General features: G+C 34.4%; 4 protein-coding genes across 15 annotated transcripts in view; 1 reads left to right on the top strand and 3 right to left on the bottom strand.

Moving 5' to 3' along the window:
• The window catches only part of LOC122313629, a 37,025-nt gene extending 27,982 nt beyond the window's left edge, over window positions 1-9,043 (bottom strand). For 6 of the 11 annotated variants that reach the window (XR_006243460.1, XR_006243461.1, XR_006243462.1 and 3 more), the window contains exons 1-4: window positions 8,759-9,039; window positions 7,110-7,300; window positions 6,948-7,008; window positions 6,740-6,788 (exon numbers count right to left, since the gene is read on the bottom strand). Coding sequence is in view for 5 of the 11 variants with exons in the window: in XM_043128796.1 (XP_042984730.1) it covers window positions 6,740-6,788; window positions 6,948-7,008; window positions 7,110-7,300; window positions 8,759-9,008 (551 nt within the window). In the remaining 6 variants the exon portion in view is untranslated. Of the gene's footprint in view, window positions 1-6,739; window positions 6,789-6,947; window positions 7,009-7,109; window positions 7,301-8,715 lie in introns of all 11 variants that reach the window. The other 5 variants (XR_006243463.1, XR_006243464.1, XM_043128791.1 and 2 more) reach the window with 3 other exon arrangements.
• Window positions 2,978-4,700, top strand: LOC122313666. Its single transcript, XM_043128842.1, has 2 exons — window positions 2,978-3,270; window positions 4,379-4,700. The coding sequence occupies exons 1-2, from the start codon at window positions 3,015-3,017 to the stop codon at window positions 4,477-4,479; spliced, it is 357 nt and encodes a 118-aa protein (XP_042984776.1). The 5' UTR covers window positions 2,978-3,014; the 3' UTR covers window positions 4,480-4,700.
• A 4,503-nt stretch (window positions 9,044-13,546) lies between the features above and the next one.
• Window positions 13,547-14,551, bottom strand: LOC122275990 (protein FAR1-RELATED SEQUENCE 9-like). The gene is made up of 2 exons (XM_043085422.1): window positions 13,686-14,551; window positions 13,547-13,595 (listed from the first exon to the last, which is right to left on the bottom strand). The coding sequence occupies exons 1-2, from the start codon at window positions 14,549-14,551 to the stop codon at window positions 13,547-13,549; spliced, it is 915 nt and encodes a 304-aa protein (XP_042941356.1).
• Window positions 14,552-18,203: 3,652 nt separating this feature from the next.
• Window positions 18,204-23,793, bottom strand: LOC122313617. 2 transcript variants are annotated; one of them, XM_043128780.1, is made up of 12 exons: window positions 23,248-23,793; window positions 22,995-23,075; window positions 22,414-22,544; window positions 21,594-21,727; window positions 21,276-21,475; window positions 20,639-20,920; window positions 20,474-20,532; window positions 20,125-20,161; window positions 19,959-20,030; window positions 19,720-19,870; window positions 19,116-19,259; window positions 18,204-18,956 (listed from the first exon to the last, which is right to left on the bottom strand). In XM_043128780.1, the coding sequence occupies exons 2-12, from the start codon at window positions 23,000-23,002 to the stop codon at window positions 18,522-18,524; spliced, it is 1,653 nt and encodes a 550-aa protein (XP_042984714.1). In that variant the 5' UTR covers window positions 23,003-23,075; window positions 23,248-23,793; the 3' UTR covers window positions 18,204-18,521. The 2 variants fall into 2 exon arrangements, with proteins under 2 accessions (XP_042984714.1, XP_042984717.1); XM_043128783.1 differs by lacking the exons at window positions 22,995-23,075; window positions 23,248-23,793 and adding an exon at window positions 22,659-22,805.
• Between the last annotated feature and the right edge of the window lie 1,709 nt (window positions 23,794-25,502).

The raw sequence follows: 25,502 nt of genomic DNA, 5'->3' as shown, positions 1-25,502 counted from the left end.
TCATTATCAACATGAGCGGAAACATACATGATCATGGCGAACATATAAACGTAAATGCATAATTTACTTATTTATCTTGTCTTTCACTTATTATATGGTGAACCACGCTTGGGTCCGTGGCACCCCATAACTTGTCATGACATTGAGTGAAACATGCTTGAGTCCATATTTCACTTCACATAAGGTGAACTATGCTTGAGTCCGTAGCACCGCATAACATAACTTGTGGAAAACACACTTAGATCTGTGTCACCCTTAACATAACTTGTGATGAACACGCTTAGGCCCGTGTCATCCTTAACATATCTTGTGATGAACACGCTTAAGTCCGTCTCATCCTTATCATAACTTGTGATGAACACGCTTAGATCCGTGTCATCCTTAACGTAACTTGAAGTGAAACATGCTTAAGTCCATGTTTCACTTAACGTATGGTGAACCACGCTTAGGTCCGTGGCACCATCTTAACATAGCTTGTGGTGAACACGCTTAGATCCGTGTTACCCTTAAACATCTTATCTTTCTTAATGCATGAGAACTTATTTAATATCATGAACTTTTCTAGCATGGCATATACTTGCAAATGGCATAGCATGACATGGCATATTCTTATACATAGCATAGCATAACATGGCATATCTTTGTACGTGGCATAATATGATCTAAACATAAATATTCCATGGCATACAGATCTGAGTTCTATATGAACTTTACCTAACATACTTGATCTAAATACCTCATGATATTACATAGCATGTAAGATTTAATCACTACATGAACATGGCATACATAAACTAGCTATTTTATTACATGGCATACTAGACTTAAAATTATTACATGAACATTTCATGACTTCCATGTGATTTAGAATCATTCACTCCATCAAACAACAAATTCATTCATACAAGCATAATGTCATAATTTATTAAAAATCATAAAAAGAATCTAACCTTGACTTAGCTCGTAGAGTAGCGTAGACAAACATCATATTTTCATATACCATTAGAGAATTCACAGTACACAAATTATATGATCATACTAATTACCTCTTAGCGTTGCTTTCACAATCTCACGTCGTAGCTCGTAACCTATACAAGGCACTAGACATTACTAAACTTTTCTAGAAAACGTGTCGTAGCAATCCAAATACTTAAAATCCTACCATAGAGATAATTTTAATAAATATTCAAATATAAAGAGATTACATAAAATAATATTATTCCAAAACTCATATCATAATACTTAATATTCTGTGCAAACATATAAATTAATAATTTTATAAAAATCTAGTTAAAGGTTAATTGTAATATTAACTAAAATAATAGGCTGAAACAATATAAAATAATACTTTAGAATATGCTTAAAAGCCCTTAAATATTTTCTATAAAAAGAGTCTAAGACTAATATATTTATTTAAGTAAAACTTTAGTCTGATTTAAAACTCAGTCCAGCCCCAAATACAGAAAAAACCCATTTAAAGTTACTGGAACAGTTTCTGTAAATACAACCAGCCCACCCAAATTAAACAAGTCTAATTAAAAACTAAGTCTAATAAGTTTATAAAAAAAAAAAACTAGGCCCAACACCCTTAAAAGGTAAACTCTTGGTCAAAAGGCTTAAAGCCCAAAGGCTATTGTAATAAAAAGAATCTGTTTCAGGAGGGTATAGGCTAAGGGTCAAAGGGCATACATGTGATTATGGAAACATTGAAAGGGTTTTTTGGGAAGTCTGAAACAAGACAATTAAAAGGAAGGAAATAAACTTACGGGTAGGGCTGCAAACGAACAGAGCCGCTCATGAACAATTCGAGATCGACTCGTATAAACTCGACTCGGACTCGATTCATTTAATAAATGAGTTGTTCGTGAACACTAATATTGATTCGAATATTAAACGAGCAAAACTCGTATAAACTCGACTCGATTCAGTTTAGGCTCGTGAACAATATTCGTATAAACTCGATTCGACTCGTTTTGAGCTCGTCACAATGCTCGTAATATTTATATATATTTACATATATACTTATACATATTCTTTTATTATATATATTTTATATGCTATATATATTTTTTTGATATTTTGTATAAGTAATATATGTTGTTATTTTAAGTTTATGTATAAGTAACATGTTTTATTATTTTACAATAATAATGTATTAAAATTTTAGTTCATAAAAGAATTATTGATTGCGTCACTTTCTTAACTAATTTTATTTTGATTATTTGGCCATACTTAATATTATATGAAGGATAATTGAATACTTTAATATTAAATTCATAGTTTTATTATGTGATTTTTTAAATGACTTTAATGTATTAGGCATTCTTGATGCCATATGTATTGGAAAATGACAATGGATCGATATTATATTAATATTTGATAGGCTTATATTTTAGTATGTGTATGTGGGTCATATCAAGTGAAACATCAAACATGTCACACATGTATAGATAAAGCAATGTTAGGGTTATAACTCACAACTTACATCTATACGGCTAAAGTTATTGTTTTTTTTATTAGTTTGGGGGAGGGGGGGTTTGAACTCCATACATCCATTTTAAAAAGTTGGAGTTCTGCCAATTAGGCATAAATACTTATGATGTAATCATGTAATCCTATTTTTCAGGTAATTTCGTGACGTTTTATAACAACTTATTTGTTAGTAGTAACTACTTTCTATTTCCTACTATTTCGATTCTTTTTGCTATTCTTTTAAATTTTTTTTATGTATTTCACTATTAGTAGTGACTAGTATGAAAATATATAATTTTTTAATTTTTTTCTTAGTGATTAAAAATAATAATAAAAATACTTGATCAAAATAAAAATCTCAATTATATTATAATTTATAATTTATGACTCTATAGAATAATAAAATAGTACAATTTTAAATATATTATAATTTTTTTTTTCTTTTCTTTTAGGCTATTTAGTTTGATTATTTCATTTTTGAATTTTTGCACAGTTGCACGACTCCCACCAATTTCTTGGTGGGACGTTTTCGGCTTGAGAAGATGGATAGGCAGGATAGCCGTCAGCCTAAGTTAGAATTTGAAGGGATGAAGCGTGTCCGATACTCAAGATATACTCAGACTAGGCGTGTTCCAGTCCTTTCCATACAACTCCTTGCCCCATGCTTCAGCCCCTCTGCTTTCTTGCCCCATGATCTAGTCCTTTTGCTTCCTCGGCCGCTCCTTCTCAGTATAGCTCTCACAATTTCAGAACATACCACTCTCTTTGACCAGTTTTCTTCTCCGTGGGCTTCAAAAGGTAAGTTTCAGCTTGACCAATTTGTCTTCTTGTCTCAACGCATTTGATTTCTCAGTGGGAGCTAAATGGGTTTGAAATTATTATTATTGCTTTTGCTGCTGTTGTTGTTTTTCTTCTGATGTCGGTTATTACCTCTACACTACAATTGATTCGTTTGATTTCTGATTTTGACTAACTGGGATGAGAAGAAGTCTGTAAAGAGATGAGAAAGATTTTTTTTTTCTCGATAGCTCGTTCCTCTCGTGATGAAAAATAAAGAGATGAGAAGGATTATTTTTATCAAGTTTTTAGTTTGCTGGTCTGGGTGATGCTGGCACAAGGATTTTTTTTATACTCACGGGTTTTGCTTGGAGAACTGGATTTTTTCTGAACCGGTCAACGTTTGAGAACTTGAGCCTTTGAAGTGAATTCTAGTTGATTGATTTTGCTTGGTTTTGTCGAGAAAATCTTCGCACAGGGTGTTCCAACTGAGACCCATAAACTAAACTCTTTTGAAGAAAGAAGAAGGAATATCTTCAAACCGACGAAAATGGGATATCCTTCAAACAATTGAATGAATAAAAATAAGATTTTCAATCCAATCAAGGAAAGATCTGATCAAACCGGTGCATTCATTGAATTCAACCCAAACCTCCTCTATCATAATGCCCTTCCCCATATTCAATATTATTTAAGTACTGACACATCTCTGATGCATGTAAAGACACTTCAATATGTGTCTAATGCATGTAAAGGCACGTCTCCAAGGATTTTTTTACACTCACATATGTGTCATTTGGGCTCTAAGATGTGCTTATATGTGTTTGTACTTTGTATTGATCATTCCTTCTATTTTTTATACGTGTAAAGTGAAACAATTAATTATTTTGTTGGTAATTATGATTTATATGTTTTCTTGGAGTTCGTCTTTAATGCACGTTATCATTTCTTGTAGATTGGATGTGCTATTTACTTTAAATAGTGACGTTATCATGTAGGTTTTTATTTTGATTAAACTAAGTAATAAGAGGAAATCCTCTTAGTAGCTTTTTTAGTGGTTTTTTTTTTTTTTTTTGATAGAAGCTTTTTTAGTATATTTCTAACTTTAGCTGGTTGTATCCTTTTTTAGACATGTCTGAACAAGTACCAATTGTTGAATGCTCATCTGCAAGTCCATTGGTGGAGACTGTTGATGGTATTATTGGTGGAGAAGAATTTAACACTATATAGTGTGATAGTGATGATGGTATTATTTAGTGTATTTCTAAATTTAACACTATAAGTTTGCTGTAAATTGTAATTGTAATTAGTGATTTACCATTTGAAATTATAATTTATTATTTTTATTTTTTTTAAAGTTTTCTGAAAATTGTAATTGTAATTAGTGATTTTCCATTTGAAATTGTAATTTATTGTAATATGATATCTTAGATGTTGAAATTATTATTTTACCTATTTGTAAATTGTAATTATATTGTGGGCATGTGGCAAGTGATGAATCATTGATTTATGTCTAAAAGCATTAAGAGCTCAATTTAATATATATTATCATAATTCTAGTTAAAATTGATTAAGAGAAATAATTCCATTCATTTATCAAAAAAAAAAAAATCTCATTTGTGCTTCAACCAACCAAAAAAATAAAAATAAAAATTATGAATCAGATTTAATTCGAGCTCGAGTCGAGCTACTCGAGCTCGTATAAACTCGAGTATTTTTTGTACTCGAGTTCGAGTCGAGTTCGATCATAATTTACATTAGACGAGTCGAGCTCGATCAAAAATTTTCAATATTTTTCGAGCTCGAGTCGAGTTCGAGCAGATATATATGCTAAACGAGCTCTTGACCCCTTATTCGAATTCGACTCAATTCGGTTCGTTTGCAGCCCTACTTACGGGAGTGGCTCACAACACTGAGAACTGAAAATACGAAGATAGAGAGAGAGAGAGATCCTATGGGGAACTCACCAAAAACGGTGCAGGGTGGCTGATCGGCAGTTTCTGGGCAATTGGAAAAGTGCTCCGACCTCCTTTGTGTGGTTGATGGTGGCTGGCCACAACACCCAGTGGCTCTGGTCAGTAATGGCAGAGGGAAAAAAACAACGGGAAGGGCTTAAACGGCGTTGACGTACGTTGAGGTGGGAGGAAAACTCACCATCGGCGGGCTCTGTGGTGGATTCCGGTGAAGTGGCGGCTGTTTGGTTGCAGGAGGTGGGTTTTTGGCTTGTAGAGGCTGCTACGGTGTTTATGAATTTAAGGTTTCGTGTTTAATTCTGAGGGTGTTGTGGTTTTTATAGATGAGGGAGAGGGAGGTAAAGTCTGGAGTTGGGAGTTTGAATTTAACTGAACTTTGGAGAACTACTCCCACGAGGAAATAAAAACAAAAAAACTGAAAGGATAAGAGATTTTGAACTGTTTGAATAAATAGTTTTCTGATTAGGAAAAACAAACAGAGAATAAAAAAGGACCTGTAGTTATCAAGATGAATCCTATTCAAAATCAAATTACTACCTCAAAACATATCTAATAATAATAATAATAATAAAAACTCTGGGTCTGGGTGTTACATATCCATATTTGGGACGGGACCAAACATATTTGATCATCGCCACCTGTAATCCACCTAAAATAATACAACTTGTTAAAGAACAAAGAGAACAACTTCATCTCCAATCATAGGCTGATTTGATGAAAGTAACATTATAGTAGGACATACTTTCAGAAATCTGCAAATGTTATGCAATTGAAGCACCATTACAATGGGACAGAAGAAGGAAGTCCTCAAGGGCTGGCCCCTGAATCACACATCATGTCAAAATCTAAAATTAGACCCATCAGTCAACTCATAGATAATGAAATGAGAGAAATACCTCAACCTCTTCTAGCAGTCTTCTACACCCTGCCCTCATAGCCCACCAATGTCATTTGAGGTGATTTAGGCTGAACTTAATCTTATGACCTAATCCAAGATCAACAACCTAAAGGAAACTTATTTGTCCAAGCATAAGGTGTGCAAGCCGCCCTTTGGAAAAAACCACCTGAACCCATTTTTGTGACCTCCGACCTAATCAATGATCTAAATGGGTTTATTGTGACTACTTTTGGGAAGACAAAATTTGATCAAAAACCATTCAAGTTCAAAATTGCAATGAAAACCTTCTTGGGGAGGACTCTTAGATTGGGAGTGGAACATGGCTCTAGTTATGTCTTGTTACATCAAATTCAGTTAGTTTAGTTTGGGCCCCCAACTAATTTTATTGGCTTTTCCGTTAGTTTAGTTTCAATGATAAACCAACAAAATAAATACCTCAATTTCTGCATTGAATTAGGTGACAGCATTAGATATCCATGTTAGGCACCAAAATCCTCATTAAAAAGTCATAAATCCAAGAATATTATCTCTAACAATACAAAATGAGAAATGCATTAAAAAAAAAAAAAAAAAAAAAAAGCATTTATCAGTAAATTCACATATAATCGAATTTGTATACCTATTGTAGTCACCAACAGCACACCTTCCTTCAATTGTTTTCTGGCCATCTACATCCAATGTCAAAATTACCAGATAAGATAGAAATGCTTCAAAAATTATTGGTAATCAACATAGAAATAGTTAATTCTCCTAGTCACAACATAGAGATATTATTTAGTCATGTTCAGACAAGAAACACGAAATTCACAGTAGAAACACTTTGATACCTTTTAGCTGTGAAAAGAAAGGCTCCTGAACATGAAGTTCGTGGACTGCAGTCTTCATAAGCTATTAAAATTCAGCATAAGTTATGTTTATGTGAAGTGAGCCTCAACATTTCATACATCAACAAAAATTGGCATCGAATAACAACATCAATCAAAACTTACATTCACTAGTTCAGATCCCTTGTGGAAAACTATCTTCTGCCATTCAGCTTCTTTCTGCTTAAAGGAGCTTCCTTCGGGGATCAACATAAAATTGCAGTGCGATCTACAGAAGGTTTTAGAATCTATTGATTCTAATAATGACGATGCCAGTCGCTTGTATAAAGGATATGATGGGACTCCTAGAGAAGAATCTGTCAAATGTGTATGATGAATTAGCATCGTCTAATTCAATGAAGCAGACATCTACAATCAAAATAGAATCAATTCGGACCTCTCTTTAGAAATTATGTAAACAAAAGAAGTAACAGAGTGCTTCATCAGAATGTGATCTTTGATCTAGAATGCATATTGTATGACTAGACCTTTCAATTCGATTATTGCGTTCCATTTAATGGATGTTTTGTATTTCATTTGCATTTTCTTGCAAACGAGTAGTAGATAAAATTTATAACATGACCCCTGAATAAAACGAAGAAAGTTTCACTATGATTCCTGACATGAATTACTACAAGCTCGTTTCAGATGACAAAGGGTATAAGGCTATATTTGGGAACACAACTGTTCTCTTCTGAGACTACTTCACTACTATTCACAAACTGTTTACTGCTATTCATTATTATTTACAAACTATTTCACTACTATTCACAAACTATTTATTACTATTCACAAACTATTCACTACTATTTCACTATTATTTACAAACTATTTCACTACTATTAACAGATAATCTGAGACACTCTTCCAAACAGAGTCTAAGAAATACATAGAAAATTTGTGAAAAAGAATTTTCTAAATCTGAAAGTTAACAGTCCATTTAATAGCCACGAAAACCCTGGAAATAAAACTAATTGGAAATTTGAATCTCTGCCTTTTATATCTTTATTTCATAAGGCAAAGGAAATAGATATAATAGACCCAAGTGAACCGTGTTTTCTTTCATCTCATTAAGTTCAGAATGGTGCGATTTACAAATCTGGAATCCTTAGCTCTTTTGTTTTCCGACCTTAACTCACCAAATAAACGAACACTTACTCATTCTCTACATTTCATCCAGGTCATTACATGTCCCTGGAACCAAAGGTGTCTCTTTATAACAAAACCGATCGACTTCCTATGGTGAACTTGATGCATTACCCTTACATTTGTAGGTTACATATTTCTAGCTTTTTTTTTTAATTATTATTTTTTTTTTTTATAAGGTATTTCTAGCTTGATATTTCACTCGATACTAGTGTTGTCCAAACACTTTTCTTTCTCTTGTTTTTTCTGATTTCTTTCTATGTTCCGAACAAAATCAAATACTCAAGATGCCGACATCGTTAATTGTTCTTTCCTTCCCTACATCCAGTTAGCGACCAAGCAGATTAAACAAAGTTTTCGCATTTCTTTTCTTTTTCCCCATTTTCCTACTGTACCATTTCGAACCCCTAAAAACACACTAAGCTCCCACAAGTCGATTTTTTTCCCTTTCAGATCAGCACTTACTGAACCCCCAAACTGAAAATTCAGAGCACTTCTATTCCCGGGCTCCCAAACCACCACATTTTTTTCACTGCTTCTCTTTGATCTTTTCCTAAATTTTACCGGGAACCAAACGGGGAAGTAACTTGTAAAAAAATAGAATTCTTTTTCTTTCTTCAAAATATTACCGATCGGGGAAGAGTTGGTGTCGGTGGGGTCGTCTTTGAGGAGGTTGTAGCAGAAGGCCTTGGAGAGCAGTAGATCGAATTGTAGGGTTTCGTTTATATAAGACTCCAGGGTGAACCTCAAAAGCTCTTCCATACAGTCCTTAAGGTTAGCCGGAGACATTTTTTCCGATGGTTGTTCGAGAGTGGCATAACTATCTGCCATTTTATTGATTTGTGTTTGGACATCCAGACCAGATGAGAAATTTGACATGCTTTCGTACGGACAAGATGACTTTGTACCCATACGTGATATCGGCGAGTAGAAATATAAAATTGAAAATAGAATAAAATATTATTTTTAATATTATTATTATTTTAAAATTTAAATAATTAAATTATTTATTATATTTTGTGTGAGAATTTAAAAAAATTATAATAATAATAATAAAAAAGATAAAATGTTTTTATTTTTAAAATGAGATAATCTTTTATAAATAAAAATAAAAATAATCCTATTAATTAAAAAATAATTTTCTTTTATAACTTTTTATGATAATCTACAAAAACTTGCTTAAAATTTATTTATTTTAAACTTGTGTCAACCATTTCCCAAACTTTAATCACGACACTGCAAGTTTTGATCTTTTTTAGTTCGAATTTTTTGAATTTTAGTTTCTTGAAGATTTCTCAAAGTCTAAAGCTTCAAACACATTACATGTATGCTGCAACAATCCTGAGCAAGGTTTTAAAAACCGTTCCGTTCCGGCCGGAATGGCCGGAATTTTTCGTGCCGGAACAGTGACCGGAACGGGATAGGTACCTATTCCGTTCCGGGTCAAATTCCGGCCGTTCCGGTCAAATTCCGGCCGTTCCGGTCAATTCCGGCCGGAATTCCGGTATTCCGGCCGGAATAGTAATTCCGGTCCGAGAAAAAAAAAAAAAAAAAAAAACTCTTGTAAATAAGTTAAAAAATAATGAATAAAATTATACTTTTAGAATTCAAATACCCCTTTTCGTGCACTAGAAGTATTGTTATTTTTAATAATTTGTCTATTCTTTAATTTTTTTTCTTTTATTTTTGTGTCTTAACTCAAGTTTGTGATTTTTTTCAATATATATTCATTTTATAAATCTTTAATTCTTCTATATATATACACATATACATATCACACACTTACATATATATGTATTTATTTTATTAATTGTTAGTTTATATATACATATAAATATTTATATATAATATATAATTAATCCAGAAACGGTACACCGAAACGTACCGGTACCGAAATATTCCGTTCCAGTGCCTCAACCGGAATGGTCTCCGGAACGGATTTCAAAACTTTGATCCTGAGAACCTTTTATCTTGATTTTTCCTTTCCAATCTTGTAGCTTCCTATTGTTACACCAAAATGGCGATAGTTTCTTCAATCTACTTCCGTTGTTTGTCTTGCTGCTGCTCTAATATGATTCACCAAGTCTACAATATGTGCATAGGACCATGTATCTCATGCCATCTCTTCTACTGCTGATAATAATTATAAGAGAATTTCTTCTAGTCGGTCGGGCTGACCTTCCCTATATAACAGCCACCCACTAATATTTAGACACGTAGGACTTCCACTATAGTTAATGTGGATTTTTGATACACCGAATAGAATAAACGAAATCCATCCTCACCCTTGTACGTGCCCGTGGCCGTGCCCTTCTACGAAACCAGACCTAGACCTCTGTTAGAACCCCTTCCCTGCCGACGAAGGGAACCACCGCACCCCACCCCTTTCCTGCCGACGAAACAAACCACCGCACCCCACCCCTTTCTTCCTTTCGCAGCACCCCCCACCCCTTCCCTTAATCTGAAACGAAACCCCCCCCCCCAACCCACCTCTTCCCGTAATCTGAAACCCCACCCCTTCTCGTAAGCGAAAACGAAACCCCAGTGGCCCATCCCCGTCGCAGCTTCTTTCGGAATTGGGAAATACTTCACCGAACTCTCCCCCACCCACAACCCGTATCGCCATTGTCTTCTTCTCTGCGATTTTGACGCTGGTAAACATTTTTTGCAGCCACTGATTTCATACTCTTTCTTATTACTCACTCACACTCAGATTCTCACCACTCACGCACACACTTCAATTTCGTTCATATACAAATAGTTATGAAATAGTTCTGAAATTTTTAGGGTTTGTAGTCGATCTAAAATTTGAAATTTTGCCCCAAATTTCTGAAATTGGATCTCAGAATCTAGGTTTGTTAATTAGTTTATTTATTTAGATTGTCAAGAAAAATTATCAAGCTACATAAACAAAAATAGCTTGTCAGATTTTTCAAGTTGTTTACTGCTGCAGTCTGTATGATTCTTACTGGTAGGAATTGGAGAGACAACTGGCTGCAAAAGAGGCTTCTCTATCACAGGTGAACCATGTGAAGGAAATATCGTTTTGCTTAATTACTTGGCTCTTTGCTAAACATGCATTGTTATTTGCTTTGCAGTTTCTCTTTGACTTCATAGATATTGGTAGAGTTGTCAAACTTGGATCTTACAGATTGGTAAGTACTCTATTTTATACTCTATTCCCTCTTGAGTTCTGCTAGCAAATCACATGCTTCTATAAACTACAACTTACTCAGGTTACAAGGATAAGTTCATGTAGGCATTAACTTGTCTATGCATGCTAATATTACAGAAAATTACAAACATTTTATTTATTTATTTTTTTTTATAAAGAGTTTTCCCTAATTGTATATGTTCTAATGTCATTGAGGGTACAGGTGAGGGCATACCCTAGGCGAGCTTTCGATGACAGAGAGAAGGCTTTGACACTGAATGAACTCGGACTTACCAGCAAATAACTTGGTTAGTTTGTGTTAACATTTTCTGAAAATTTTAAGCTGCTTGGTTAGTTTGTCATTTTCTGAAATTTTGTCCTGCTTGGTTAGTTTGTGTTAACATTATCTGAAATAACTAGACTGCTTGGTTAGTTTGTGTTAACATTTTCTGAAATTTTTAAGCTGCTTGGTTAGTTTGTCATTTTCTGAAATTTTGTCCTGCTTGGTTAGTTTGTGTTAACATTATCTGAAATAACTGGACTGCTTGGTTAGTTTGTGTTAACATTTTCTGAAATTTTTAAGCTGCTTGGTTAGTTTGTCATTTTCTGAAATTTTGTCCTGCTTGGTTAGTTTGTGTTAACATTTTCTGAAATTTTTAAGCTGCTTGGTTAGTTTGTCATTCTCTGAAATTTTGTCTTGCTTGGTTAGTTTGTGTTAACATTTTCTAAAATAACTGGACTGCTTGGTTAGTTTGTGTTAACATTATTTGAAATAATTGGATTGCTTGGTTAGTTTGTGTTAACATTTTCTAAAAATTTTAAGCAGCTTGGTTAGTTTTTAGCATAAATTTTCATGCCTCTTTTTTACAACAAGTTCTAGAGAATGGCCTCCTCTTCTGCTTCAAGTGAGTGTACTAAAAAAGGGGAAGACAAAGCGTGTGTTGAGCGACCATTTTGCTATTGTGGATGCCAACCATCGCTACAGATTTCAAGAAAATCTAATAGTTTTGGTAGAAGATTTTACAATTGTCCAAATTATAAGATGAAGCAACAGTGTGAATTTTTTGAATGGATTGATCTTCAAAGTGACCAAAACAACTGCTGTAAGATGACATTGGAGTTAGCGGAACGAAGGAACAAGAGGGTACTTCATGAGCGTCTACGCATCGAACAAACTAGATTCAAATCAATGGAGAAGAAGTACAATAGAGTCTTGATTGTGTTAATTTTTTCATGGTTTTATTTTTTTTGGTTTGTGCTATAATTTAAGACGTCTTGGTTAGTGTAATTTAAGACATGTTTTGGTTAGTAAGTGTAACTTGTCGCATGTTTTGGTTAGTTTATGTAACTGGATGTAAATTGGTCAGACCTGTACTTGACTACAGAGGCCCTTTTGTTGCTAAAAACGGGCTTCCAGCTTGACTTCAGGTGGAAATTGAGTAGTTTGTGTTAGCTCACTGTACATGGTCATTGTATTCTTTAAGTCACGCTCACTTGCGCTTTTTATTTCCCTTACTCCTTTTAGATACCACCCCCCAAAAAAGAACCCGAAGAAGAAGAAGAAGAAGATTGTTTTGCATGCAGAATTGACCAAAATAATTCTCATCCACATCCTACTCAATTCTAAGCATCTATCTTGTTGAATGCAATTTTTTGGAATAAATTGCAATGTTCAAATGCTGGAAAATACCCTGCTATGTTATACCTGCACCAACATATACTCTAATTCATTAATACGGCTAACAATTGACCTTTAAATTCTGCATGTTTTCTCAACCCTTATAATCTTAAGGGTGCCGCCGGACTCCAAAAAATAAAATTCTGCATGTCCTCTCAACCCTTTAAATTCTGCATGTCCTCTTCAATTTTCATTATACAAAGCTTCCAAAAAATAAAATTCAACAAAGCTACCAAAAAATAAAATTTAACAAAGCTTCCAATAAACAAAATTTAACAAAGCTTCCAAAAAATAAAATTTAACAAAGCTTCCAATAAACAAAATTTAACAAGGTTTCCAATAAACAAAATTTAACAAAGCTTCCAATAAACCAAAATTTTTTCAAGAACTCTACTACTAGCTCGGATTCAGCATGCCCACTCTTCCAAAGCTTCCACCCACATTACTCCCTGTCACATTAACAATAAAAGCGGATTAAATTAACAATAATCCGCAGATTATTAACAATAATGGCTGATTAAATTAACAATACCGACCAATACATAATGTTAAAAGACAAATAAGTCACATACCATAAATTTTGCACTATGGATCAACATGTTGCGATATGTTGTCAATTGTTAGCCCAAGATCCCTACATAAACAACCCAATATAACACCAAATTTATTACCTTTTTCAATTAAAAACTAAAAAAACACAAAAATAATCATAAATCAACATTACCTCGCAGAAGAACAATTGTTTTTAGTATGCCCCTCATTCTTGCAAATGCTACAGTATCTCTTCTTTGTCGCATGTGTTTCTTTTGGGTTCTTCGCTCTCAAAGATTTTGGACGTCCTTTTGTTGGCACCCTTGGAGGATCCTGGACCGTTTGTGAGAAGTTCGATATAACTTGACTTCCCATGTTGTGATCATCATTGGTTGGTTCGCATGCTCGTGAACATTCTACATTATCCTCCATGTCAAGTAACTCTTTGTGAACCTTCTCCAATGCAACTGTGAGGTGATTATATTTCTCTGCTGACTGTGACCCTAGTTCGACAATGTCGTAAAATTGTAACATCGTTTTGATTTTTCTCATCGTAGGCTCATCTAGTCCTTCTCGAACACGCCCTTCAGGACATGGTATGTCAGGAATGGGTCGACTCTTAGCATTAATAGTCCATCTTTCTAACACATAATGTTGTGACAATCTATCTAACTTCATTTTTTTGCCAAAAACACACAAGATATGCCTACAAAGAATTCCCATAAACTCCCACTTATGGCAAGTACATGTTGCATATTCTTCATCACCCTCAAGCGTCACATGGTAAAGAGGTCTTTCTTTACCGTAAGCATTGACTCCATATGTCTTGGTCTCACCCTCTTTTGATAATTTTCTTGCTTGGTATCGTAGACTATCGAAAAGTTCATTTTGGAAGATCATGAAGGACTTTCTTGTATAAACCATTGCCGCCTCCTCTTCAATTTTAAGAGGTGTCTTCATTATCGCCCGTGTAGATTTTGTCCGCACATCATTCTCTTTCTCTTTGAAATAACGTGCATCTATAGCTTTTTCATATTGATGCACAAAGTCACTAACCATAGTGCTTGATTTGACATAGTCTTTGAAAAAATTATTCATACTTTCACTCATTTGAATTGTTGACATACCAGCACAGAATGTTGAACGCAAGTAAGCCGGAACCCACTTACCCCGTCGAGTGTAAAGATTTTGCAGCTAAGCATTTTCTACTAACTCATACTTCACTAGTATCAAAGCCCATTCCTGCTCAAACTCCTCAGTTGTAATTGTCTCATGGATGCAATGACGGAAATCTTTTTGAAAGTCCGGATATTTGTTATATGCATAAGCTAAGTGTTCGGAAAACTTTTGTAAAATATGCCACAAGCACATTCTATGAATTGTATTCAGGAGTACCTCTCCAATGACCTTTACTATCGCCTTGTCATCATCGGTAATTATAGTTGAAGGAGCACGACCAAGCATTGCCTCTTGCCATGTTCGTAATAACCATGTATATGATTCGGCTGTTTCACTAACTAACAGAGTACAACCAAACATAATGGTTTGATGATGGTGATTAACTCCAGAAAATGGCACAAATGACATCTTATAAATATTAGTCAAGTACGTGGCATCAAATGTTACAACATCTCCAAAATACTGGTATGCAGCCCTTGATCGCGCATCAGCCCAAAAACAACTTCCCATACATCCATTTTTGTCAACTTGCATGGAGAAAACAAACCCAGATTCTTTGAGTTGTCGATCAATAAAATAGGAATATAACCTTTGTGCATCTCCCTCTTCAAAAACTTTTCTCCTTTTGTTTCCCACGTAATTTTCAACATCCTTGCCAATACAGCCAACATTAAAGTCACCACCAGATTCTTTACTCAAGACCGACATAATCTTTCTTGTAGGTACACCGGACTCATTCAAAGTCATAATAAGCTTTTTCTGAACTTTACTAACTCCCCTGTGTTCACGAAGAAAACTAGTAATTCTCGGTGTAAGTAAAATATGGCTGGTTCAGGGATTGTTCGATCTTGTTCTTTCCGACTTACCTACCGAAATCATTCTCTTGTGCATATATAGTCTACTGCACAAAGAGTTTTATCATCTTTCGACAACCGAGTATGATTCGTTCTAATTGCAAAACCTTTTCATCTTGCATATGCCTTGTAAAATGCTTGGGCGTCTTCCACATCCTCAAATAACATACAAATGGATGGTTCCGAAGGATCACTACTCGACGAGGAAATGACTTGGCTCCTCCATCCACATTCGCTCCATCTTCCACTTGGACTCCATCTTTCAAATTAACAACATTTTCTAAATTCACATCTTCCAAATTCACATCTTCTAAATTCACATCTTCTAAATTCACACCACCTTGTACACTTGTGTTACTTATCAATATCTCAACTTCATCACTATCAAAACTCATTGTTTCGTCCTTTGTTACAAAATAAGAAATACAAGTCAGTACACGGGCTATTTCTATGGTTATATTTACAATAAAAATATATATATTTCATCTTAATATTTGTAATACAAACTGCATATTAACAATAAACTTCAAGTTAAAAATTTTTTTTGTCATATACAGGGGATATGAAAAACATAATAATCAACAGGGGGAAAATGTTGGTCGTATACAGGGGAAAACTTTTGGTCGTATATAGGGGAAAAATCAGTACACCAACAAATCCGATTTATCGTGTTCATTTTATCTCCTCTGTTAACCGAAGTACCGAACCATAAAAGGAATTCTCTTTATTTTATCTCCTCTGTTAACCAAACCATAAAAGGAATTCTCTTCATTTTATCTCCTCTGTTAACCAATTCAAAAAAAAAAAAAACCGATTCAAAAAAAAAAAAAAAACAAACACAAAGTGTGCGGAAAATAAATTACCTGGGCGTCAACAATTGGATGGCAACGCTGGGTCGACTTTCAGGCACTGTGGCGGAGGTGGCAGCCTCGGAATCAAAGCCCACTGGCGGAGGTGGCAACCTCGGAATCATGCTGGACTGGTGGAGGTGGCGTCGGGAGGTGGTCGGCGCTCAACACCCTTGGACGTGAATATCGGCTTCGTGGTCGACTAAATCGTGGGCAAACCAAGCAGTTTTCAACGTTCAGGTGGACTGGTGGAGGTGGCGTCGGCGAGGTGGTCGGCGCTCAAGTGGAAGGTGCATGGGGGAGGTTTTCAGGTTTCAGAGATGGGGGCTGCGGCTTTTTCACTCCGTTTCTTATATTTGTTGTTGCCTTCTATCCTGTGTAACTGGATCTATTTCTTTTAGGGTGTAATAACTGACGTGGCTAAATTTTATTGGCTAGCTGTTAACAGCCCATTATCAACCCGACCGCTTAGAAGCAGCTTTGTAATTGTAATGGGCCCTTCTTCTTCAACCTTGTAGATGACAGATTCAAGGTGGTCAACCTCCAAGAACTTAATCAAAAATATGAGAGAGAGAGAGAGAGAGAGAGAGAGAGAGAGAGAGAGAGAGAGAGAGAGAGAGAGAGCACTGAATTCTAGATTTGGCCTATTTTCCAACTGGTGTATGCTTTTATATGTATTAAAATGACAATGTTTTGCATACAATTAGAAATCTCCCCTTATTTTTAATTTGTTTTCGCAAACAATTTAACTCAACTCAACTCATCTTATCATTACAACTTTTTACAATTTATATATAAAATAAAATAAATAATTCAATTATTTTAAATCTTAAAATAAAATTAAAATTAAAAAAATATTTTAATAATAATTTATTTAATTTTAAACTTTAATCTCAATTCATCTCATGTGTAAAAACAAACGACTAAATGACATCACTCCATTACATACACAATTTACCCAGCAGCGCCGCTCTACTTATCACTCATAAGTCACGCACATACAAAACGACACGGACTTACAACATTACACTAACTAAAACGACTTCGTAGCAATATGCCTCTAACTAACAAAACTACCACTCACGATTCTGCTATTTCACAGTCAGCCTTCCTTTCTCAAAGCCAACCTTCTTCACTTCCCACTGCACTGCTTCTTAAGCCCATAACAGTTTGATAGCTAATTTCAAAATTTTACAACGTCGTATTTCATGAACATTTTCTAATTCCAATGTTTAGTTGGCCAAATTGGATTGTTTTGACATGCTTGAAAATCTGGACAGAATATAGATCAAATGAACCTGCTGTACTTGGAGATCCGAACAGTGACAACGAAATTTCTTACAAAATGTTCCGAACAAAGCACCAAACGCTAGGATTCTGAACAGGCCGCAAGAAAACTTTCCAAAAAGGATTTTCTTGGCTTTCAACTTGTTCAATTGTTTCTTACTTTATTTAAAGGTTTTTTAAGCGCATGAAGAAAACCCAACCCAGAAAAAAGATGATATGAGTTGTTCTAGGAGAGTTTCTATTTTCTATGTATTCTCATGGGGCTTTGAGCAAATAGCTCAGGCTATTGTTTAGTTCATTATTTGGAGAGTTCTTAACAGATTTTCATCTCTTCACCAAATTCTGTCTTATTTAGTTTTCTGGTTTCTTCATAATTTGGTAATCATGTGCTTGCTCTAATTCAAATCGGAGCTATGATGATAAATATTCACAATTTCGTCAAGAAAAACAGAGTTATGCAATTGCCTTTCACAATCTGGGCGATCTTCAAGCAGCCCCCTTGGCTCTGGAGTCAGAACTAGTAATTTGAAGAAACACATGCAGTAATGAAAGATTGAATCAAACTAAAATATATCATTCGCTTGACATATCCCGTTAATCTTCTATATGGGGTTGGTCCCCTGTTTTCAAAGAAGGAAAGAATAATGTATTGGTTTTTTAGTACAAAAATTTCTTTTAAGAACCAAATGTCTCCCTCCTCTGATTGATCGAACTCAACATTTTCCTTTATCTCTACGTTCTTTCCTGTATATGAGTATATATATTATATTTATACATATACATATACTATCTTGGATGCTGATTCCCCTCTAAAGTTTTTGGAAGTAGCTTGCGCATTTATCTTCCAGTATTTTCCAGGGACTAACTGCTAATTATATAGGCTGTACTTGATTTTGTGTGGCTGTTAACTTCTTCAGTTGCTCCTGCTTCCAGCATATCTCCGGTTGCTATATGGGGTTTCACAGAACCATTTGAAAGGTCAAGATTCTGCTCATGATGAGCTTGTGACATCCATATCAGAACCAAAATCATCATGATCACTGACAGGAACAACATTGACACCCATACCATCCGAACATATCTCTTCAAAGGTTTGCAGTGCTTAAACAGGATCTCAGAAAAGGCATCCTTCACTGATTGACATTCTACTAGACTTTCCATTCCCGGATATGCATCGAGCAGACTTTGTATTGAATTTGAGTAAGCCTCCACTATCTTATAGTTGCTATTTGATAGAAGTTGATCATTTTCACATGTCCCATTGTTGGCTTCCGAACAAGTAAAGAACTTCAATACCTTAACAAATAAGATAAGTAGAAATAATGAGAGAATGGACTCGCCGGATTTTGTCAGGAATGAGATTTGTATTGGGGATTCATAATTCAGATAATTTTATAATAGTAGAGATAAACTGTGAATAAATAAAGAAGAGTTTCTCAATTTCAACTGGCATACCTTTGGGATGTCTCTTATTCGAATTGTATCAGCTGGACAGTTGTCTGGCTGGTATTGGTAGTCTGGTGGTGCAGAGAAAGGATTGCAAACATAACGAAGATTTGTATTCGATGTTGCTTGAAAGAGCGATATGTTCACATTCACCTGGAGAAAGATTTGACAACATAAGAAAATTATTAATTTTGTAGAAGTTTTTTTCCTTTGTAGAAAATAAAGTAACTGAGGCTACTTTGAAAGAAGATTGAATTAGTTAGAGCATTGGACCCTTTCTTTCCTTTCCTTGATTCTGTTTTTCTTAATTTATGGCTGTACCCAATATATAGTTTTAGGCATATTGAAATCTTTCCAGGTTTTTGCATTATCATGATGATAGTAATTCATTGAGGAAGTGCTCCAAGCATTATTTTCTATATCAAATTGGATTTGATTTAGTGGCCTTGTTTGTGAAATTTCACTAAGAGGCATGCAAAATGCAGGACAGACAACCTAGTATATTGGCAAAGAAACAACTCATAGCCAAGTAAATTTGTACAAAGTTAATACAGAACTACAAAGGAGACATCTCAAAATAGTGACTTTGTGAGACGAGGATGCTACTCATTACCTCATTAACAAGGTTGTAGATCCCTGCACTGACTTCAAATAGGACTGATTTAGCTGATAGTACTTCATCACAAGGAAGGATTGAACTCAAGCTGTTGTTGGTGGGATTTTCTTGGAAATTTTCAAGAGCTGTGCACGTATCACTAGAAAACCTGAAATAGAATTGAAACTCTTCTCAATTTTTATGCGGAGACTTCTTTTGGAACGCCACTTTCATGTTTTAGGTAATTCAAGGCTTACTTCTCTAAAAAGAAATACATTCCAGAGAACAACCAGCAAAGAACGGTCAGGGACCAGCATAGTATAATGAACCTGTATGGAAAGAAGCTTAATAAGCTTTGTACTCTAAATATATCGTGACTGACAATTGTGCTATTAGATCCATGAATGGTATCCGTATACTCACAGGTAAAGTGCCCGGCGAAACCTCATAGATCCTGACACTACAAACAGGAAGGATGTTTACTTCAGTGACTTTAGGTAATTGGAGTATAAATAGTGAAAAGTTTACCTTTGCTTCCCATAATTTTAAGAAACTAAAGGCGTAGTATTTCCATTGTTTTTAGTATAAAATTCTCTGTTCCAAGTAATTTCTGCTTCTTTTTGGATTCTTTTCAACTTTGAGCAGGTTCAGATTGATGTATCAAGCAAATTTTACCACTAAATCTAAAGTTGAAGGAATTAGTTAATTAGTAATAGATCACGTAAGACTGACTACACTGCAAAACACAACAAAAACACACCCATCCACCCACCTGAAAGGGCTATGACTGCAACCAGGTTGAATGAGATGGTAACTGTCGTTATTATGTATCTGCAAGCATGAAATGTCATTTACTGATTTAATTGTTTTTTTTTTTTTTTTGGGGGGGGGGGGGGGGGGGAGAGAGAGAGAGAGAGAGAGAGAGAGAGAGACTAACACTATCCTCAGACCCTTGTCAATCAGATGCCTGTTCTTCTTTGCCTCCCTTTGTATTTCTGCAGCTTTAACATTAAGTTTCTCAGATGTGGAGGTAAGGAAACCAGAAGCATCACTACTTCCTTCCGCCGCTCCTAAGTTATTTGTTATGTCTTTCATTGCTCCTGTTGTATTGTATATGGTTTCTGAAGCCTCATTTGCTGTGTTCATGATAATGTTCACCACTGTTTTGGCTCGTGAGTGAAACCTTGCATTGGCCCCCAGTACTAACCCGGATGCAGTTCTGCAAGATAGCCACAATTATGCAAGGGCAGAGATATAATGTATGCGGCTATCTTAAGAATCTCTGAAACAAATGTTCTTTCATTCCTTCCATATTAGGAGACCAAATGTTGGTTTTGCTTTTGTTTTGACAATCTAAAGTGTAAACACTCTACATTTGCAATACTTTTAAGCAAAATCATCTTTCATGGAAAGCATTTTCAGAAGGATTAAAAAAGAAAGAAAGATAGTTCAATTTCAATTTCAAATGCAATATCATGTGCTTTACTTTTAGTAGAGATAATAGGTTAATCATAATTTTGATAATATGTTTTTGTAGCTTTATTCAGTGTAGACTTCAAAGTTAAATTGCTTACATTGCTAGGATTGTGAACAATGTGACAAGGAGAATTGGTGTAAGGCAACACTGCTTATAAGGTAATCTTTTCCTCAGCTTTCCAATCTTTCTACTTCTACAACAAAAAGCAGTTGCCAGCAGAAAGCCTCCATATAAAGTTCCACACAAAAGCCACAGCAACCCAGCACAATATCCATAAATTCCAGTAAATATGGTTGACTACACAAAACAATATCCAACATACAATAGAATTTAGATATAACATATATATATATATATATATATAGAGAGAGAGAGAGAGAGAGAGAGAGAGAGAGAGAGAGAGAGAGAGAGTTACACTCCAATAGTGCTTGTTGGTGATATCATATCCTCCCCTGTATTTTTTTAAGTTGTCTAGAGGATCCACCCTCACAGTATCATCAGACTGTCTAACCGGTTCTGAGACATTGTCTGTCTGAAGCAAATTTCTCCCTAGGTAATCAGGAAAAGAAAAGGAAAATTAGTAGCTTATTAATCAAGGTGACTAGTGGTGTATATAGAACTGTATGCTTGTGCATATTTGCCAATCAAATTTTTAAGGGATGAAAACAGATAAATTTCAATTCTTTGGATTAGTGAATTGAAGTGCTCAAGTCTCTTCACTTAAGCTTTTATGGTAAATAGTTTTAATTACATTAGCTAAACCATAAATGACCTTTATTCTATGGTAAAATGAGGTTAATATACAGTTTTCACTCAGTTATCTTCATTTTATATCATTTTCAAAAAGGACAAGAATCCATCAACTTTGATGAGGTGTCACTCTATCATGTATAATATCCCACACAATAATTATTTCCAATTATATAAACGATATACTAGCTTCATATATTACTTAATTATCACTGCTTGAATCTCAATAAACCTATTTGTGTAGTATGTGATATTATCTGAATGAAAAACAAAAAAAAAAAAAATCTACAACCATAACCTTTCTCACCCTCAAATTCAAACTTTATCTGTGTAGATGTATATTTATAATTGAAGATACTCTGGATTCAGCTTATTACAAGGATCAATAAACCTTAAAAGTCCTAATGTTTTTACTTGAATCCTTGAGAATAGCTCTAAAATGTATTGATATTAAGATTTGAAAATCATAAAGTTCTCAACCTCACCTGGTTCAAAGCCACTAGATGAAATTGTCTGTCCTGCAATTTCTGGAAGAGCACTCAAGGCTAAAACTACCATCATGAAAGTCAGGGGCAGGACCAGTTGTATTCTGTGTGTGGAGCCCATGATCTCTAACCTTTGAAATAAGAAGAAGAAACAAGTTTAAATATAATACTCAACAGATTTCAAACAAGATGAAAACAAAAACAAAAACCCTTCAAAGAAGCTCTTAATCAATCCAAACAGGCACCTAACCAATCAAAGAGACAGATGGAGCTATCTCATTTCTTGAGTGAAGAAATAAGAACCGCTGATGTTTATATTAGCAAACAAAAAGGCAAGCTCCTTAAAGAAGACTTGCATTTAAACTCAATTTTTATTGCAGCAGCACAACTTTTCTAAAAGTAGCCTCTTGTGTAGAATGAGTTCTTTGCTTGCAAGTAAAGAACATTTTTAGCGAACAAAATCTCAGCATACATTCATATATATACCAAAATAAACTTCTATTGTTTTAAAGACTCTGAGAAAGTTGGAGAAAAAGCTGCAAAGTTGACGAAATTTGTCCATGAACCATAGAAGGAATTACCTGATCATAGAGATGAAATGTTCGTTAAATTTCAATGATGATTCTTCCAAAGACTTGAAAAAGACATCAAGGGAAAGAGCTCTGCATAAACTTCAGTCAAGGTTCTTCCACAGACATCTTCAATATATAGAACTCGAGCCTCTAAGAAATTTCTGAACTCCAATTCTCAAACACAGAATACCCATATAAAAAAATTCACAGCAATCTAATAATCCGATCTCTATATAGCCAATAAAAAAATTTGCTTGGATACTTCTGCCAAATGAGCCATCCCGTTCTGGGCTCTCTGAGAATGGCTTCTTATGTCGATATTAACGCTGTACAATTATCTAGAAACGCCAAGACTCTTCAAATACCATCTATCCTCTGAGTCCTAGCTCGTAGCTAATTTAAAGGCAAAACCCAACAGAAGAACCTCAACCGAAACACCTCAAAAATCCAAATTCCCGTCAATAATTTTTATGTTCCACTATGTTGTCTAACATGCTTTAATGGCCAACGAAAACCGGGTCAAACACGCCCTTAGAGAATGGAGAGTTTCTTTTCTTTTTCCTTTTTTTCTTCTTTTCAACTGACTCCACTTCTGAAATGCAACAACTCCTTATTTTCCCAATCCATGTCATTCGTTTCTAATGGGGTAGTATGAACTGCATCTGATTCCAACCAAACCCCTCTCTCTCTCTCTCTTCAAAGTCAAAAAAAACAACAAACGTAACGCAAGTCAAAATGGACGACAATTTCGTCATGGAAGTCGCAGATCTCTCTCTCTCTCTCTCCCTTCCTTTTGTCTTCCCAAGTAGACGTGAATACAAAGGCAAAGGATCTGAGTGAAAAAAGAAGGAACCGGACGGACAAAAAAGTAATATAATAAATAGGAAAATGAGGTGGTTCAGTTATTTGACCACCTTTGGCAAAGAGAAAAACGTCATCATGTTTGGTGTTTCTTTGCAAATAAACTGCATGGATTTGAGGGAGGCGTTTGGCGTCGGGATCGAAGAGAAAGTTGAATTGCCAAGGAAGAATTCTTTGTAATGGGACAGATCGTTGCATGTAAATGCCATGTCATCAATCCATCGCGATAAGTTCGGGAAGACAGGACCGGCCGACTTCTCCTTTCTCCTTTTATTTCTCATATTCTAACAGGACAGATCAGTGCACTGACATTCTTGCTATAATTTATAATATCCTCAGTTTGGAAATAAGAAGTCTATTCATACTCTGTATTATTTAAGGGTTATATAGTAAAATTAAATGAGATAATTTTAGATAAAAATTAAAAATTAAATAAAATATTTTTTTAATATTATTATTATAATATTTAAAAAAATTTAAATTGAGATTTAAAAAAATTAAATTATTTATTATATTTTATGTAAAAATTTAAAAAAATTATAAAATAAGATAAGATGAAATGAGATGGTTTCTCAATCCAAACAACATTTTATTATTTATGTATTTTACTTTCTTAAATATTTGTGTGGATAGTAATAAATATTGTAGAGTCTATTTTTGAACAAAACATTTGAAGGGGGTCTCAATTGCATATTCATAGAGAGGTTTAGTTGTATATAGGTTTAGGTAACTTTTGTATGAAAATATAAATCTAGTAGGCCTCATGGAGAGGAGAGGGGAGGACAAATCCTATTCCTAGTATGATTGAAATTAACATACGTCTACAACTTTGAAACCAAAGAGGATTAAAATGTCTGTCAACAGGGAGTTTTACTTGATCACCTAATTTACGATTTTACCCTTTACTCTTTTTATTTTTTTTTTATACTTCAATTTACAGTTTTTCTTTTTTCTTTTTTTTTTCCCCTTTGCTCGTGTTTTTTTTTTTAACAATAAAAAATTGTGGAGGAATTCTTCTATTTTACTTGATACATGTATAATAAAGAGCCTATAGATTTGTGAATAGTGCCGTTTTACTTGAAGGGTGGTTTTACTATTTTACCCTTCCTTGTGTTTTAGTTTGTCTTTATTTTTTTAATTTTTTTAATACTATGGACAATATTATCATTAGATTTAAAGATTATATTCTTATTCTGAAATAATTAATTTTTAATTTTATTATTGATTTAAGTCGAAATTAATGTTATTTTTATATCAATAAATATAGCCTTAAAAAGCCACGGTTTGTCAATAGTGGTTTTTTCTTTTTAAAGTCTTGGAAGAAACCGTCTTAACCTTGCTATTCCCTGTTGAAATTCCTACTACAATATTTTTGATATGGTAAAAATGTGAAACAAAAAGTATAATAATTGTAAAGATAATCATAAATCTATGCAACAAATAATTATAATTATATTTTAAAAAAACGAAGGAAACAAAAATTGTAAAATTATCAAATGCAAAAATATGCAAATTAAAAGTTTCGAATTAACTTGTTATATTAAAATCATAATAGGATATGAATTTTGCCTGTGGGGCACGGCCAATGGTCACTGCTGGGTGCACCCTAGCAGTTCCTTTTATTTTATTTTTTTTTTAATTTTAGTATTTTAGTTC

This window comes from Carya illinoinensis, chromosome 1 (genome assembly GCF_018687715.1).
Source record: "Carya illinoinensis cultivar Pawnee chromosome 1, C.illinoinensisPawnee_v1, whole genome shotgun sequence".
Taxonomy (NCBI): domain Eukaryota; kingdom Viridiplantae; phylum Streptophyta; class Magnoliopsida; order Fagales; family Juglandaceae; genus Carya; species Carya illinoinensis.
The sequence above is the reverse complement of the archived record's forward strand: the minus strand, read 5'-3'. Positions and strand labels throughout refer to the sequence as shown.

What these genes read in the sequence shown, in the direction of transcription:
- LOC122313666 (XM_043128842.1), top strand. Translation starts at nt 3,015, where the DNA reads ATGGATAGGCAGGATAGCCGTCAGCCTAAGTTAGAATTTGAAGGGATG. An exon ending in TTCTCCGTGGGCTTCAAAAG is followed by an intron (nt 3,271 to 4,378) that starts GTAAGTTTCAGC and finishes ATCCTTTTTTAG; the next exon opens with ACATGTCTGAACAAGTACCA.
- LOC122313617 (XM_043128780.1), bottom strand. An exon ending in CCAACAAGCACTATTGGAGT is followed by an intron (nt 21,476 to 21,593) that starts GTAACTCTCTCT and finishes TGTTTTGTGTAG; the next exon opens with TCAACCATATTTACTGGAAT. An exon ending in TCTACAACCTTGTTAATGAG is followed by an intron (nt 19,260 to 19,719) that starts GTAATGAGTAGC and finishes ATCTTTCTCCAG; the next exon opens with GTGAATGTGAACATATCGCT.
- LOC122275990 (XM_043085422.1), bottom strand. Translation starts at nt 14,551, where the DNA reads ATGGTTAGTGACTTTGTGCATCAATATGAAAAAGCTATAGATGCACGT. An exon ending in AACAATTGTTCTTCTGCGAG is followed by an intron (nt 13,596 to 13,685) that starts GTAATGTTGATT and finishes TTGTTTATGTAG; the next exon opens with GGATCTTGGGCTAACAATTG.